Genomic DNA, 15,095 nt, shown 5'->3' with positions numbered 1-15,095 from the left:
TACTGCACAGATATAAAGGTCTGCAAGGCACATCTGTTCTCTCGATAGCTTGCAGTCAGCTTCTCCTTTGGAGCACGTACATGTATGAAGTTTTAGCCAACGTTTGTTATCATGTGACTTAAATACCATATTGGCAAGGTGAGTTGCATAAAGGCCTTCAAGGCAGTTGAAGCAGTGTGGTGAAGTAGGTGTATTTAAGGCATTCTGCACTTAGCTGCTGCAACAGAGACCCTGGACATGTTTGTCCTCATTTGGAAACATCAGGAGTCCTGCAGCTGTCATCTCCTCCAGAGTAAAAAGCTAGTTGTTCTGTGAAATTGTAAACAGTTTGCCTTTCAGTAGACCACACTGAATATATAATTCATCTCCGAAATTTAGCTCTGTGGGGAATGTTAAATACTAAGGCTTTTTCTTTAACAAACTGATAGTTTTTAGAAAGAGACAGTTCAGCACATTAAAACAAACTGTAATAAGTAACATGGTAATACTACATTAATGAAATCAAAATTGGTCTGGGGAGTAGAGAGATTAACAGAGACAGTAATACAGATGGTTTTCTGAGAGAACCAAGCTAATAGAGGAACCAAGCTAATGGAGGAATTGCTAATAGCAATTAGAGGAACAAGAGCAAAGAACAGAAATACTGTATAAAAAAACACCTTTAAAAAAGGAACCTGTACTCCTAAGCCACATAAAGAATATATAAAATCAGGAATAATCTAATATGGCTATTAATGGGATATTAATATCATATTTCTTACATGACAAAGGGAGCTATAACTTCGTTAGTCAAGATTTTAGTGTTTTACTCACTTATTTAACATCCAGAACTTACAGGCAGTTTTATTGAAACCAACTTTGTCAATCTGCTATGCTACCTAGTCTGTCATTACAGAACTTTTTATTGTCTGCTAAAGGCAGGACCCAGCATTCTTTTATATACCTTAACTAAATAGTAATTTGGGAGGGCCCTGTAATTTGGTTGCTACAGCTCAGCATCAAGTGCAGAGTCCAGTGTTAAATTCCTGCTCTTACTCTAGACAGCCAAGCATATTATATTTTAATTTTGTGCAAAAGTGAAGCAGAAAAAGTAAAAATGTTCCATGGAGCCAGTGAGAAGACAGGAAGTTACAGTGAGACAGGGCAGGTGTGTCGCTGAGTTATTAACAATTAAATGTTGCATATGAGAACAAGCTCTCTGACAGTGAACGTGTTTGGACTGTGAATTAGTCTGCAGGCAGAAGGAGTGAAAGCCCTGTTGCTGAGGTCACTTAAAAAGGATGGCAGCCTTGTGCCCCTCAGCCATGTGCTCTGAATGCCTTGGGCTCTGCTCTAGGACCCTGGGGCTCTGGAGAGTTTAAGGTGTTTCCAGCTGAAAGGTCTGCCCCTGCCTTCTGCAGGGAGGGTTGTGCAAATGTATGTTTGTTTTGGGTTTTATCTGAGCAGAGCGTTAACATAAAATGCTGGTGATTATTAACACACTGTGCAAAGAATTATGGTGAATGATGACACTGACTTCTCATTCTTACTGGGTTTAATTACAAAAACTAAATAATTCTTTATAAGGGCCTTCACTGAATCAAAAAACCAGCAGGAATATTTTGAGGATTTCCAAAGCCCTCAGCAGCTATTGTGCAGGGGTGGGTGCCATAAGGCTCTCCTGGCTCTACCATTCTGCCCAGCTGTTAGCTGCGTTGGCACATTTTTGAGCTTCTCTTTCACTTCCATTTCCAGCACTGATTTTTTTCTTGTTTCTTTTGTGACTCTGTATGTATACTGCTTTCTTAGTCAGGACCCTCAAAGATATAATCTTCCTCATCTGCAGCGATCTCTCCTATCCTCTTTGTCCTCAATTCACTGCTTTAAATTTACTGGGCAGTGCTAATTCCCCTGCCGTGCCCCGCCACGTCTCTCCCCCAGAACACAGAGACTTGTGGTGAAACCGCTTTGCATCCTCGTGAAGCTGAGTTCTTCCCAACTCCCACGTGCCCCCTGCAGGATAAATACTTTCCTCTTCTGGTTTCTTTTAATTTTTTTCTTTCCTTTTGGGGCATTCCTGACACGTCTTTTGACAAGCAATAATGAATTAATATTTGAAAAGGAAAACGAAGGTTGCTGACACTTCTTGGGGTGGTTCTCTCCCAGTCTGAGGTCCCTTTACATAATTTTGGCATCTTAAAGAGGTTTAACATGGGTGCATACTCACGCAAATTTTGTTGCTCCCTGACTGGCTTTGCTGTATTCCAATGAATGCATTTCACTAGATAAAGGGCAAAGTCCACAATAGACTTGTAATATTGGTTAGGAAAGAACCTTTTTTCCCCCAATAGTTTACTTTGCTCCAGGGAAGTACAAGCTGTACCAGCCAGATGCCTTTTTCATCATGATGCACTGTTTCTACGCCCAGAAGTTTTGCTTGCAGGACTGTTCCTCCAAGCATGACGGATAAATAAGATTTACAATTTCTTGCTGTCATACTATATGATTTTAAAGTTTGAAAAGGACAGAAAAGGCTTTTATTGAAACCTCTTTGATAATGACATTGTGATGTGATTTCATTCTGATTTGTCTTTGTATTGAAATGCACATATATGGAAATTAACTGTTGTTGTTCATAAGGAGATACTTCTCCTGAAGACGTGTTTTTTATTTCTTTACTCAATTTGCTCTTAAGTAGCCTCAATAGTAACTGGTACAGCAAAGCCAAGTTTACTCTTAGTGTTCTCTTCTGATAGATTAAAGCAGCACTTTGCTTTATTATGAGCAATTTCTACAACACTGTGTGCAAAAATAGAACTGGGGAAAATCAATGTAAATGTGAGGATGTGGTGTCTCTTATTGCACCAAATCAGTCTCTCAGTGCTATCTGAGCAGTCCCCAGCTTTCCTTCATCGTTTTTGAACAGTTTGGATTCCTGACTTAAGAATAGTTACCACCAGTATGAGTTTTCTTCCCAATTCTGAATCTTCTAGGCCAAGTTCCTCTGATGAGACCATAATAACACAAGTCCTGCAGAAGCAAGCAGTCATGCTGGTGTGAGGAACGATGATCCTGCAGCGTAGCTGGAAAGGTCTTTGTTTCCTTGGCTCTGCTTAGCTGATTCTTGTATTATTGCAGGTTGTTGACTACTGCCTTCTTCTTGAGCTTGGGGAGTAAGAAAACCAGTGAGGACACCTCAGTTTCTCTGGAGTGACTTTTCTCAATGCCTACAGCAATGGGATCTTTAGTGCCTTTGCCACTCCAAGCATCTGGCTTCCAGTTAGGCCTTTAGCATGGAGTGGCCCCAGGACTGCTTTACCTCATGCCTTGTCAACACGTCCCAGAGGCTGTGCTTACAGCACAGGGTCTGCCAGAGTGCAGGGATCCTGGCACTCTGCCTTTTCCCACAGATAGGCTGGGTGATGGCAGGCAGTGTGCTGGCACCAGTACAGAGCAGGGCGACTTGTGCAGGGTTTTAGATCTGCCTGGCTTCAGCAAGTCAGCACCAAAAGTGGCTGCAGCTCAGCTAAGGATCTGAGGCAGAGCAGTCCGTGTTGGCAGCTTTGTTGGGATGCAGTAATCTGTTTGATCATGCCTTAGGCTGGATTCTATCTGGCCAGAGGAACTGCTGAAGAAAGATACAGTTTTATATAGATGAATTTGAGGAGAGGTCTGGCAAGCTTCATTGCAGTGTCCAGTTCAGTTGGAGTTCCTCACAGAATCTGATCTCCATAGCAGGCAGAGGTGTGGGTATGGACATTAGAGAAGAGGCCAGCAGGTTTTTCTGCCTTGCTTTGCAGTGTCAGTTGAGCTGTATCAGTGCTAGAAACAAGTTCTTATCCTAGAGCTAGACCTGCCCTATCCCAAAACTTAGGAAAGTAAGTGGAGAGAAATGGGAACGTGTTTGAGTCTTAACAGACAACAGATCTGTGGTCAAAAGTACTGAGCCTGTGCATTGCAGTCTTCTCTCGTGGCCGTGCAAGTAAACAAGCAACGGATAGAGAAGGTATAGACACTGCCATGCCTCTTCTCCTTTTGTTTACACAGTTTGGTGGATTTGAGAGACAGAAATGGTGTTTTGGATTACTTTGATTATGCTCATTCCCATCAGTGGATGTTTAATGGCGCAAATTTTTTTGACCATTTCCTCAAGACAATATGATGTTGAATCAGCCCCAAGCCATTTTGGGCCAAAAGGAACACAGGTGTTAATAATAACATCTGTCTCAGAGCAGGATTTTGAAAAACACTGAAGCAGCTGGGGAAACCCTGGAATGACCCATCTGGAACAGTGCTGGGTCAAAGACAAATGAGCCAAAACGCCTTTCAGTTATAAGATTGAGGACATCAGTATTGCTTGTGTTTCACAGCAATGAGAAAAAGGAAAGCATAGCTCTATGAGAATATAGTCATCACTGACTTCTTTGCTGATGCCATGGCAAAGAATATTAAGACTGAAACACCACAACAGAAGTCAGTAAATAAGCACACACCTTCTGTACTTGACTTCATAAAAGAAAAGCATGCTGTCTAGATATGGGACCTGAAACCTGAACTAAGAGAAAAAGAGCCAGGCCCTGCTATGAAGAATCCTTATGGGAAGAAAGAGAATTTATTCATAGCATGTAGAATCTCTCTAGAATCTCATAAAGCTAAGGAGTGGAATCCATTTCTCATTCTGGCAGTGTGCAATTGCTGCGTTGCAACTTAATTTGACCTTATTTCTCTACTTTGTGAAGTTCAAGAAGCAAGGCTAGAATTATGTCAAATAGAAAGGGACATGAGTAATGAAGAATAACATCCCTCTAGATCAGGTACACTAACAAAATGATCATGCCTTTTGAAAAGCAGGAAATTAAATTATTCTGGTAAAAAGACATCTAAAAGCTATCCTCTGCCTGTTGCCCCAGAGGAAAATTTTTTTAAAAAGTTACTTTAGAAGTTTCCAGGCATCTCTGGTTTCTTCCTTCTTTAGTTTTTTTTTATGTGAAGACAGACACCTAAGATGCTTTATGAGATTTATTTTTCCTGATTTGTTTTGACATATCATAGATTATTTTAGATGGAATAGTTGGGAAACATAGAGTTCACAGTTTGATAATGAATGCAATGAGGAGCAATGGGTTACAGTGTAGTGGTGAAAGCAGAATGTCCATGCCCATGGCAGAGTGTTTGGAATAAAATGATCTTTAAGGTCCCTCCCAACTCAAGCCATTCTGTGATTCTGTAACTCCTCATTTTAACGTTGAGCCTGGATCTGCTTGTGTTGTAATGTTGCAATACTGGAAATGTGGGGAGAGAGGCAGTGGCAGAAAAGACAGCTGGCAGTAATCAGGTTGAAGGAATGCACCCTTGCATCCATTTGTGGGTAACAGAACAGCTCCTGCAGTTTGCAGTGCCTAAGGTTAATAGGTTGTGCAGACTCTAATACAGACCCTTACAGAGGAATTTTTCTAGTTGTTGCTCATAAAGTGTTCTGTGTTTTACATGGATGCTCAAGTAACCTGTTCAATTTTTATTGCCTTAAGAATGACCAAAAATACAAATGACTAGATATTTAATTCAAATTTATTCAGATACCTCTGCTAGGTTTAAAAAGCTGAAGTAGGATAAAAATCCTGTTATCTCCCCATGTGGTCTACCTATACAGACATTCCAAAAACCATTTGTCAAGATTGTCTGCAGCAATGTTAAACAAAAGCTGACCTGGATATACTAGTCCCCTGAAAAAGTGTAAACTATATATATATGTTGTTTTATAGTGTAATGACTTCTACCTTCATCATGTATGCAGTATGCACTCACCAGACAATAAAGCAGTTTTTAATATTATTGCTTTTAATCAAAAAAGGCACAGGAGATCTTCCGTAGGCAGAAGGCAAGATCATGTCTTAAGCAGAGTACAGAGAAAAGAGAGGGAAAACACACTGAAGTTCAGTAACTGAGAAAGAAATTGTAGGAATATTTTTTTTCTCAGACTAATGTAGTAGGTACAGAAACTATTTCCAAGTGAAATTCCTGGTCTACATCTGTTTCAAAACCAAAAAGCCAGGTAGGCTAAAATAATGCCCAACAGTCAAAACTGCCATTTAACTTAGGTAAAATTTCACTTGGAAAATGTAAAACCTGTACCTTTTTACTCATCAGATCTTACAGGGCAGCTGGAATCATGGTCACTTTGGAGAAGTGTGAAATGAAATTTTAGCTCCACTGAAGGACAATGACAAAAGATCTGTTCACTCCAAAATTCCCTTGGATACCACTCATGAGATCTTTTTACCACTGTTTCTGTTGAGAAGAACTGCTGTGAGAACAGAGACTTTCCATTCAGAAAGCAGCTCAGACTGCCTGGTCTCGTCTTGATTCATTTGCTTGTGCAAACCTCACTGCAATGACGGGAGGAAAATGAAACTTGGTTTTCACATCCAAACCATGGATTTTCATGTCTCACAATTAGAACCCACTTCCCTCCCCATACAACTGTAAAATTAGCACATTTTGTCTATAGGTCTTTAAAAGTTAATAAACATTAAACCAACAATGACATATTTGTGCAGTAATTTTTCAGGTTGACAATGATTTAAATTTTTAAAAAAACACATATTTGGTTCTCTGCTTTTTCCACTGATTTCAGCATACAGTGAACTCCACTTTGTCCTGCCTAATCTGACTTCCTCTCCCCTTTCAGGGTAATCTTCCTGCCTTTACTGGTATCATTACACAGAGATTTGCATAAGCATAGTTGAATATAAGCATTTATATGAAGAGAGAGTTCTTTTTTATTTGATGTGTTTTATTTCAAACACAGACATTAATAACCACACATATTTGTACAAGTACCTAGGTGTAAGTATACTGTGTTACATTTTACATGGCAGCATTAGATTTAAAAAGTCCTGATTTTTTTTTTCCAAAGCATTGTTTGATTATTCTCTTTGGATTTTTTTGTTTTGTTTTGTAAATTACTGGGAAATAGCGTTTTAAGTGATGCATACTTTTAAGATGAGAGGTGTATCTCATTTCAAATGTGCTGGATTTGAAAAAGAGACAAAGAAAAGGAAAAGGGATCATCTGATCAACTGCCTCATTATTATTCTCTTTTCCTGATCACCTCTGCCCTGGTATGTAGAAATTGGCTGATTTATTTAAATCCCAGTAACTCCCACGGCATATGGTTCATAAAGTAGCATTTACAGTGTGCATTGTAGCACTTCACTGCTACTAGAAAGACTTGAAAGTAATATGGTTTGATGCTGTTCCAAAAGGAAAAACTATCTCTAATGTTAAGTCAACTGCTGTAAGAGCAGCTTTTGGAGAGGGATGTTATTTTCTGAATGACAGCTGACACAAAAAACCTCCCCAGAAAACCAATCAAAAAACTAACACAACCAACCTTTAAAAAAATCCACTAGCCCAAAAAAAAACAACCCCATCCTCAGAAAGTAGTTCTTCAACACTGCCTTTTTTCCCACAGCCTTGTGGAGCCCCCAACCCTGTCTGCAGAAAATGAAAGAGAGAGGGGTGGGATTAATGTGTAATTAAAGGGAATTTGGAAGGCTGAGATGTTGCGGAATGTTAGATCAGTAGCTGGAACAGCATGTGGTGTTCTTTAGGCAGGCTTCATTGAATCCATACAAAAAAAGAAAGAAGGGCTGCTTGCCTGTCTGCTCATTTATCAAACAGCTAGGCTGAACTTTCACAGCTCCACAAAAGTGTTTTACTGTTTGCTGAAGTTTTGCTCCAGAAATTAAAGCTGAACAACCTAGCGACTCTGAGTCTTTGCTGCATTTTTGACATCAGCCACCTTGTGCAAAGCTCTTGGAAACCAACACGAGTCAATTTTACATGGTATTAAGAGAAGGTGGTTGTACCTTTGCTAAAACCTCCTAAAAAGTGTTAAAGAAATGGTCAAATATGTGACATTGTAATGTCTTTATTTATATAGCACATTTTGATCTAAATACCTATTCTGAAGCTTTCAGTCATCAGTCAGGATTAAATATTTATCATGGTGGCAAATGGCTAATGGTGAAAAAAAATCTATATTATTTAATCAATTTTAATTGACTTTGTTCCTAGTTGAACAGTTATATTCCATCTTGAAGGCTTGTTTTGCTTTAATATTAGTTGGTGTTTACCCCCAAAGAGATAGCATTTAGCACTTTATGTAACAAAAGCACAATTAAAATGGATTTTACAAATTTTAAAAGGAAGCAACTCCTTCACAAGTAAATCTTCAAGGTTTACTGCAGGTTTTTTTGCATGACTGTTCTCGCAGAACACTTTTCCTCCCCCTGCAGACCCCAGTGAGAATCTGGTTCAATCCTGTGAGGTGCTGAGCATCTCCTTTCCAGCAACAACAGCAAAGTTTTTTCATCAGGATTAACCTGGTTGATAGAGGCTCTGATGACTTAAGGCACAATCTACATTCATTGATTTATTCCCTTAAATGCAACTGGCAATGCAGAGGTTTTGGGTTGCAGTAGCAGTGTTCTTTTAATGTCTGCTGACACACAAGAGTTTGCATTCTTGATGACATCCTGCTGTTTCTGAGATCAGATTCATTTGTTTCCCATAGAGGATAAATTGGTTATGAGGTATCCTTACAAATGTCATGATGAGTTTTCCTCCGTAGAAATGATGCCCCTGTCAAATGCCAAAATATTTTCAGAGAATCATAATTTAGAATAAGAAGTGTTTAGTGGCTGGTTTGTGAAAGTCTGTAGAGAACTTTGTTGGTCCTGCAAAGTGACATAAGTAGCAGGCCAATTCTATTTACAGTGCTCCTTAGTTTAGAGGCAGAACTGATTGTAGATTTTTAAGGGAATATGTTCTATTCCAGTAAATAACTTCTGAAAGTTATTTAAATTAATGGTAGTTAGTGAAATTATAGTGAAGTTTAAAGTCTCTTTCCCCCTTTCAGAAATGGAAAAAAATCAAGAACTTTATTTTTGATTTCTCCTACTACATATTTTGTGGACATCACAGTACAGTTTTTCTGCTTTTTTGTCTTAAAAGTTCATATTAAATTAAGCTTTGGTTAATGTGCGTTTCCATTTGTTTTAATATCAGTTCTATTCATTTGCAGATAATAAGACAACAGTTTCCACAATTAACAACAAGAAGACTTGGAACCAGAGGCCAATCAAAGTAAGCAGCTTGTTATTGTCATCTCTCACAGGGCCACACCTGGCTCTGGCTTTACTGAGTGGGCAATGAGAACAGGGAATAATTTGTGTGGTTGGGGACTTAAAAACAATTTTCATGGGGGTTCTGTTGTAGTCTTTACATTATCTTATAGATTCAGCAGTGATCCTACAAAGGTGGTCTAGTGGAGCCCTTTCACTGATTTGATTAGCAGTATTTTCCATATTGTTTTTCATCTCAACTCACTTTACACAACCTAAAGGACATTCACACTCAGGAGCAGTGAAGCCACTGTTGGAGGCTGGGAAATAACAACTGGTTAGCATCATGTTTCAGGCTAGAGAACAAGTGTCAGAATGCCCTTTAGAATTTAGGTAGGAGCATACATTGACCTAAACTGAAATTGTCCACAAACTGTATTTAACTACTATTTTTCCCATGTAATGAAATCCAATATACATTTAGGTTATTAAAAAAGTAACTTATTACCTTGCTCAAAAAAGGGTATTTTCTGAAAACAGTTCATACTAATTTCAGATTTAGAAACTGATTCAGAACTGAAAATGCGCTTCCTGGGGTATTTGACTTTTTCCAGTTGTTGATAAGATGTCATTCTACCAATTTATGCAGAGGATACAGTGATTTTTATACAGTTTTTTCAGCTCGTGGACTCAAAAAAATTTTCCCAGGGGAGCTTTGAATCTTTTTGTGATGAACATAAGGCCCCTCACATAATAAAATCTGCTTTTCTTGATTAGCTTTCACAGAATCCTACAGAGTAGCAAAAGTGTAGTGTCTATAGATCACAAGTGAAAAAACATGGAAAGGGAAATGAAAATGTGAGATGGTGTGTTTGCAAAATGTTTTGGTAAAGCTTCTCTTTCAAAATAAAGCCTGAAAAACACAATGTGGCTAAATACTGAGAATGAAATATGCTATTGGATTGAGTTTATAAATTAAAGCTAGAATGACCTGCTGTTTAAAGATAACAAGAAACTAAGATGGTAAAAGAAATTCCATTAAAGACAGATTTATTGTACTCTTCTAATAAGTGGTCTATGCCAAGCAATATTTCTTTGATGGGACAAAATGTTCTTTCCCCCAGCTTGATATTTGCTTAGGTTTTATAAATTTTCTTTTTCTAGACCAGACATATTTAAGCAGCTAATCGAAGATCTGATTTTGGGAATGGTCACAAATGCAAATTCAGAGTTGCCATAACATCACTCATCAAAGCCATCAGAAATCTCTCAGGTGGAAATTCTGAGCTAGCCATAGGAGGAAATCATGATAGGAACATAATGAGAGAATTAAGATTTAGTACTGAGTGTAAGTTTTGTGGAGGTTCATAAAGACAGAAAGTGTGTACAAGTTGCTTTGTGGACACATTCATATGAGTAGCCCCTCTTGGCCATCAAATCATCCTGGCATCAGCTACAACTTCTGTTACTTGTCCTTCCATTTAATGAGAGGCAGGAGCACTGCTTTATTTCCAAACTGAATCTTCTCCCACAGCTCCAGGAGTCTCTCAGAGGGCAGGATGCTGTTGATCTTCTGACTAGGGGTGTCTAGCACCTCCAAAAGCTCTCTCTTTACTCTCACTGAGACTTAATATTTCTTGCACAATTTCACCCTAACCTGCCTGCCTGTCAGAGCAGCTTTCAGGTCACATACTCCTTTCGTGCCACTTGTGCCATGGCTCTGCTCCCTATCTAGCAAATAAGGGGATTCTGTCACACACACAGACACCTGCATGCTGCACTTTGGGATAAATACTCTCCTTGGTAGGCCCAGCACAGCTGTAACTGAGCTCTGGTTCTGTTTTCAGAAACATCTGACTGCATTCCAGTTAAGTGTTACATGAAGAAATTACTTTAGGCATTAACACTTCAGTCCTCTTATCACCAACTGTGCTGACCGATTGCTGCCAGAATTATTTTCATTCCACTTTCCTGCTACTGCCAAAGGAAATTCAGCCACAGAAGTGGTTAAGATTATCTGACTTCACACTGCTCTGCCTTCAGACTTTTCATAGCACGGCTGCCTTGTAACATTACAAAGTTCAGTGGTGCTGTACTCTTGCTCAACAGTTGTGAGGTTTCTGTTTTGCAGCTGCTTTATTGATACGAGCGTGCAGCTGTTCTCTGTTGCACTGAGCTTAAAAACAGTTCCACCACAGGTGAGCCGTGAGAAGGCAGCTGAACTTAAAAGCCAATTTCTTTCTGTACTGTAGTCTGAAACTCTTCAATTTGGTACACAAGGCATGAGTTAAACCAATAGAAGCTAAATGGTGTGAAGGGAATTTTGCTACTTTCTTTAAAAGCGTGCTGTATATAAGAGATCTATGAGGGTGAAAAGTATTTCACTTTAACACAAAAATGATTTTGTTGTCTTTATGTTATTCTTCTACATATCACACTTTGAAGCCCTGTTTATTGAAATAAGTTGATTTTTTTTTCTGATAGCGATACAAAAAAGTAATTGGAAAAGAGTTTGTGTGAATTTCTCTAGTAAGTTTTTGCCCTTTGGTTTAGTAAAATTACTGAAAGAATGTAGAAAAATTTTGGAGTTAATTTTGCTACTGCAGCCTATATGGTTTTGAAGCTCCATGGAAACCTCTTTTATGCAGTTTACTACTAAGTGAAATATACCAAGAATTAAATGCTGCACAGTGAAATTCTATTACATTTTCCAGGCTTGCTTTTTTTTTTTTTCCTTCACTGATTTAAGACAAAACTTGACACAAGACTGACCCCTGTTTAAATTATACAAGCCTTTCAGTCCTGCTTGCTCTTTTTCCCTCTTCCTGCTCTTCCCTGAGCAATTTGTGCTGCTGGCTCCCCACAGCATTTCCTTTTGGAAAAAAAAAACTCCCTACCCCAGATGTAGCACACAGACCATGTGTGAGTTTAATGGCTCTTATGTGCACTGCTCGCCTGGCAGCTGCCAGGGACCAAACTGGGCACTTAAGCCAAGAGCTGGAGGTGTTACCATTCAAGCTAAAAAAAAAGCACCAAACTTCTACAGCTGGTGTTGTAACCCCTTGCCATTAGTTACCTGTAATAGGTCAGGAACAGTCTGGAGCCTGCTTTCTTGTATAGAATGCAAGTTTTGACCTAATCTCTGATGGGAAAATTTGGAGCCAATACTGTTGCTTTCTCAGATATTGAAGCTAGGAAATTCCATTCATACCATGTCAGTGTAATGTTTTAAGATATGTCACTTAGATTATTCAATGTTGAGTTCAAGATAGCTTTTCTTTTTAATGGAAAATAGGGAATGTCCTCAGTGGGAATGGCTGGGGACCATGTACTAGAAATTTTCTACAACACCCCAGGCCTCCTCTCAGCCCTTATCTGCTAATAGAAAAGTTTGGGCTTCCAGCTCTTTGCCACTATTTTCTGCTGGGGATTATGACATGCACTGATCTGTGGGTGAATAACTGTGAGTAAAAAAAGGAAAAGTCACCCGTTAGTTTAAACTACCATCACTCACATGCTACTCTTTAATTAATTTCGTTGATGACCTTTGTAGAACTGCCTCAAGTGAATTTGTGTCTATTTGAATGAACAGATGTGGTGGCAGCACTCTGAAATAGTAACTGACTGAAGAATCAAAGAAACTATTTTTATTTTTCCAGAGATGTAAACTCCTTGTTCCATGATAGTAGGATCCAGAAGACAGTCTTATGATGATCTGCTAGGCTTTTGATAGGCTATAAGGAGAGAAGTGGAGGATCATTGCAAAGTCTGTGTAGGATTTGGCAGAAGCAAAAGTATACCAGCAATGCAATCTTGTGATGCCTTTTGTAATCACTACTAATTTAGCTGATGGATTGGGTGCCTGCAGCTGAGAAACGGAAATAAAAGTTAGGAAATTACAGAAGGACTAAGATAGAATCTCTGCTGCTTTGATGCAAGAGTTTTGCTTGATAACCAGCGCTTCCACCAGCACCTATAATAAAGCTGAGTGGTAGCACAAACTTGTGCCATGAGGCCACTGATCTGTTTCTATAGCACAGCCACACTGTAATTCCAGTGTGGCCTCACAGAGTCAGTGCTGTGTCCTATCCCTCGCTGATCAAAGCCCAGTGCTGATGCTAGGGTATGCAGCAAATAATTGGAACTGTACATTTCCTGCCATTCATTGCTTTTCAGTGCAAGCCTTCCCCCCCTCTTTTTGTTGAAGTGTTTTCAATTTTTGAAACATTTCTGATCAACTTGTTTGCAATAAAGACTTGTGCTTTTCAGGGTCCAAACCAGCCCTCAACAGCCTGAGAATCAGAGAGCTGAAATAACAGCAGAAGGGCCAGTGCAGAGGGTCTGTACCTCTGCTTACTGCTGAACTAAAGGAGCAGTTGCACAGCAGAGTTCTGCCAACAAGTAGCTTTAGAATGTTTTGGTTTTTACTAAGAAGTTTTAAAATGGAAGTACATCATTTTCCTGCCCTACAACAGAGTCACCTTACTTTTACTTCAAGGAACAAATATTGGAAGCTCAATATATTACCACAGTATTCTGCTGCTGAATCAATGCTCGTTAATAATGTATAAACTATTGCTCACTCTATTTTGCTGTAGAAATCATTTGCATTATCAGTCTCCCTTGCATCCATATGCTTTTCTTTAATTTTCAAACAATCTGCTTTATAAAAAACGCATCTCTATGTATCAGGTACCATTATTATGGAATTGCAGTGAAAGAAAACTCCCAGTATTATGATGTGATGTATTCTAAAAAAGGAGCAGCTTGGGTCAACGAAACAGGAAAAAAAGAAGTAACCAAACAGACAGTGGCGTATTCACCACGATCCAAACTGGGAACATTGCTGCCAGAGTTTCCAAATGTCAAAGATCTAAATCTGCCAGCCAGTCTGCCAGAGGAAAAGGTAACACTTTGGAAATCTTTTCTCAGCTTGTCTTGGTTTCTTTTTTTTCCCCTCTCTGGATGAAAGCTTTGTCTAATATATAAAGACCTTAAACTAGAGTAAGTTTAATAATGCTTTGACTTGATTTATGGGGGGCTGAATTACTTCATCTAATAGGAAGAAATATCTTTCCTTAAAAAGGGCAGCTGACACTATCAGATGTACAATATTTCCAATGCTTGTGCACACTTTTTTAAAAGTTGTGTTACACATGGCAGGGCAACTTTTTAAATTATGTGATGTTTGAGGGCAACTTTTAAAATATGTTACAGCCCTCTAATCTGTGAACACACTTGATGGCAAACTGACAAATAGCTCTAATGCTTTCTTGAGCAGAGGGGGACTTAGTGCATTTCTTATTCTTCTAGAGTAGAAATTCAGAGAATCCTATCTGCACATATTACAAAAATGCTCTGGCTCCTCTTGGCTGAGCTTGCTAGGTTTCTGGTTCTATTCACATGTGTAGTATCAATGTGAAGTGGACAAAAGAACAGGGTTTTTTAGTTCTTTATGTCCTAATTAGGGCCACATTCTCGTCTTTGATCTCACTGAGGCTTTTTGCTCCTCTTACATTTGAAGAATCCTATTGACAGAAAAATCCATCAATTCAAAGGGAGAATTTACTTTTGAGAAGAAAACTCATTTTACAGCTAATCTAAATACACTTTAACTGATTTCTTTATTTTTACAGTTGCTCATAGATAAGATAAGGAAAAAACTTACTTTTCCTGTGCTCTATGTTTTGATACTTTATAAGTGTATTTCTTAAAGCAGAATGATCTTTTGTGTGTCTCCCTCATTCTTTTTCAGGTTTCTACCTTTATTATGATGTATAGGACTCACTGTCAGAGGATACTAGACACTGTAATAAGAGCAAACTTTGATGAGGTATGGTTAGAAACTGCTGTTGCAGTTTAATGATGCATAAGGTATCAATGGATTTGAGACCTTATTTTGTATGTTATATTACAGACTTAGGGGTTTGTGATGCTCAGTGCTTTTCAGGAGCAAGGAACAATAGCTGTACTTGAGTATCTGATATG

General features: G+C 38.8%; 1 protein-coding gene across 5 annotated transcripts in view; it reads left to right on the top strand.

The window, feature by feature from the left end:
* The window catches only part of RFX4 (regulatory factor X4), an 87,059-nt gene that overhangs the window by 34,835 nt on the left and 37,129 nt on the right, over nucleotides 1-15,095 (top strand). For all 5 annotated transcript variants that reach the window (XM_088165382.1, XM_088165379.1, XM_014876949.2 and 2 more), the window contains exons 5-7: nucleotides 9,068-9,129; nucleotides 13,800-14,013; nucleotides 14,863-14,940. In XM_088165382.1, coding sequence (XP_088021508.1) covers nucleotides 9,068-9,129; nucleotides 13,800-14,013; nucleotides 14,863-14,940 — 354 coding nt within the window. The remainder of the gene's footprint in view (nucleotides 1-9,067; nucleotides 9,130-13,799; nucleotides 14,014-14,862; nucleotides 14,941-15,095) is intronic.

This window comes from Sturnus vulgaris, chromosome 5 (assembly GCF_052056855.1).
Source record: "Sturnus vulgaris isolate bStuVul1 chromosome 5, bStuVul1.hap1, whole genome shotgun sequence".
Taxonomy (NCBI): Eukaryota; Metazoa; Chordata; class Aves; order Passeriformes; family Sturnidae; genus Sturnus; species Sturnus vulgaris.
This window is presented reverse-complemented; position numbering and strand designations above follow the sequence as displayed.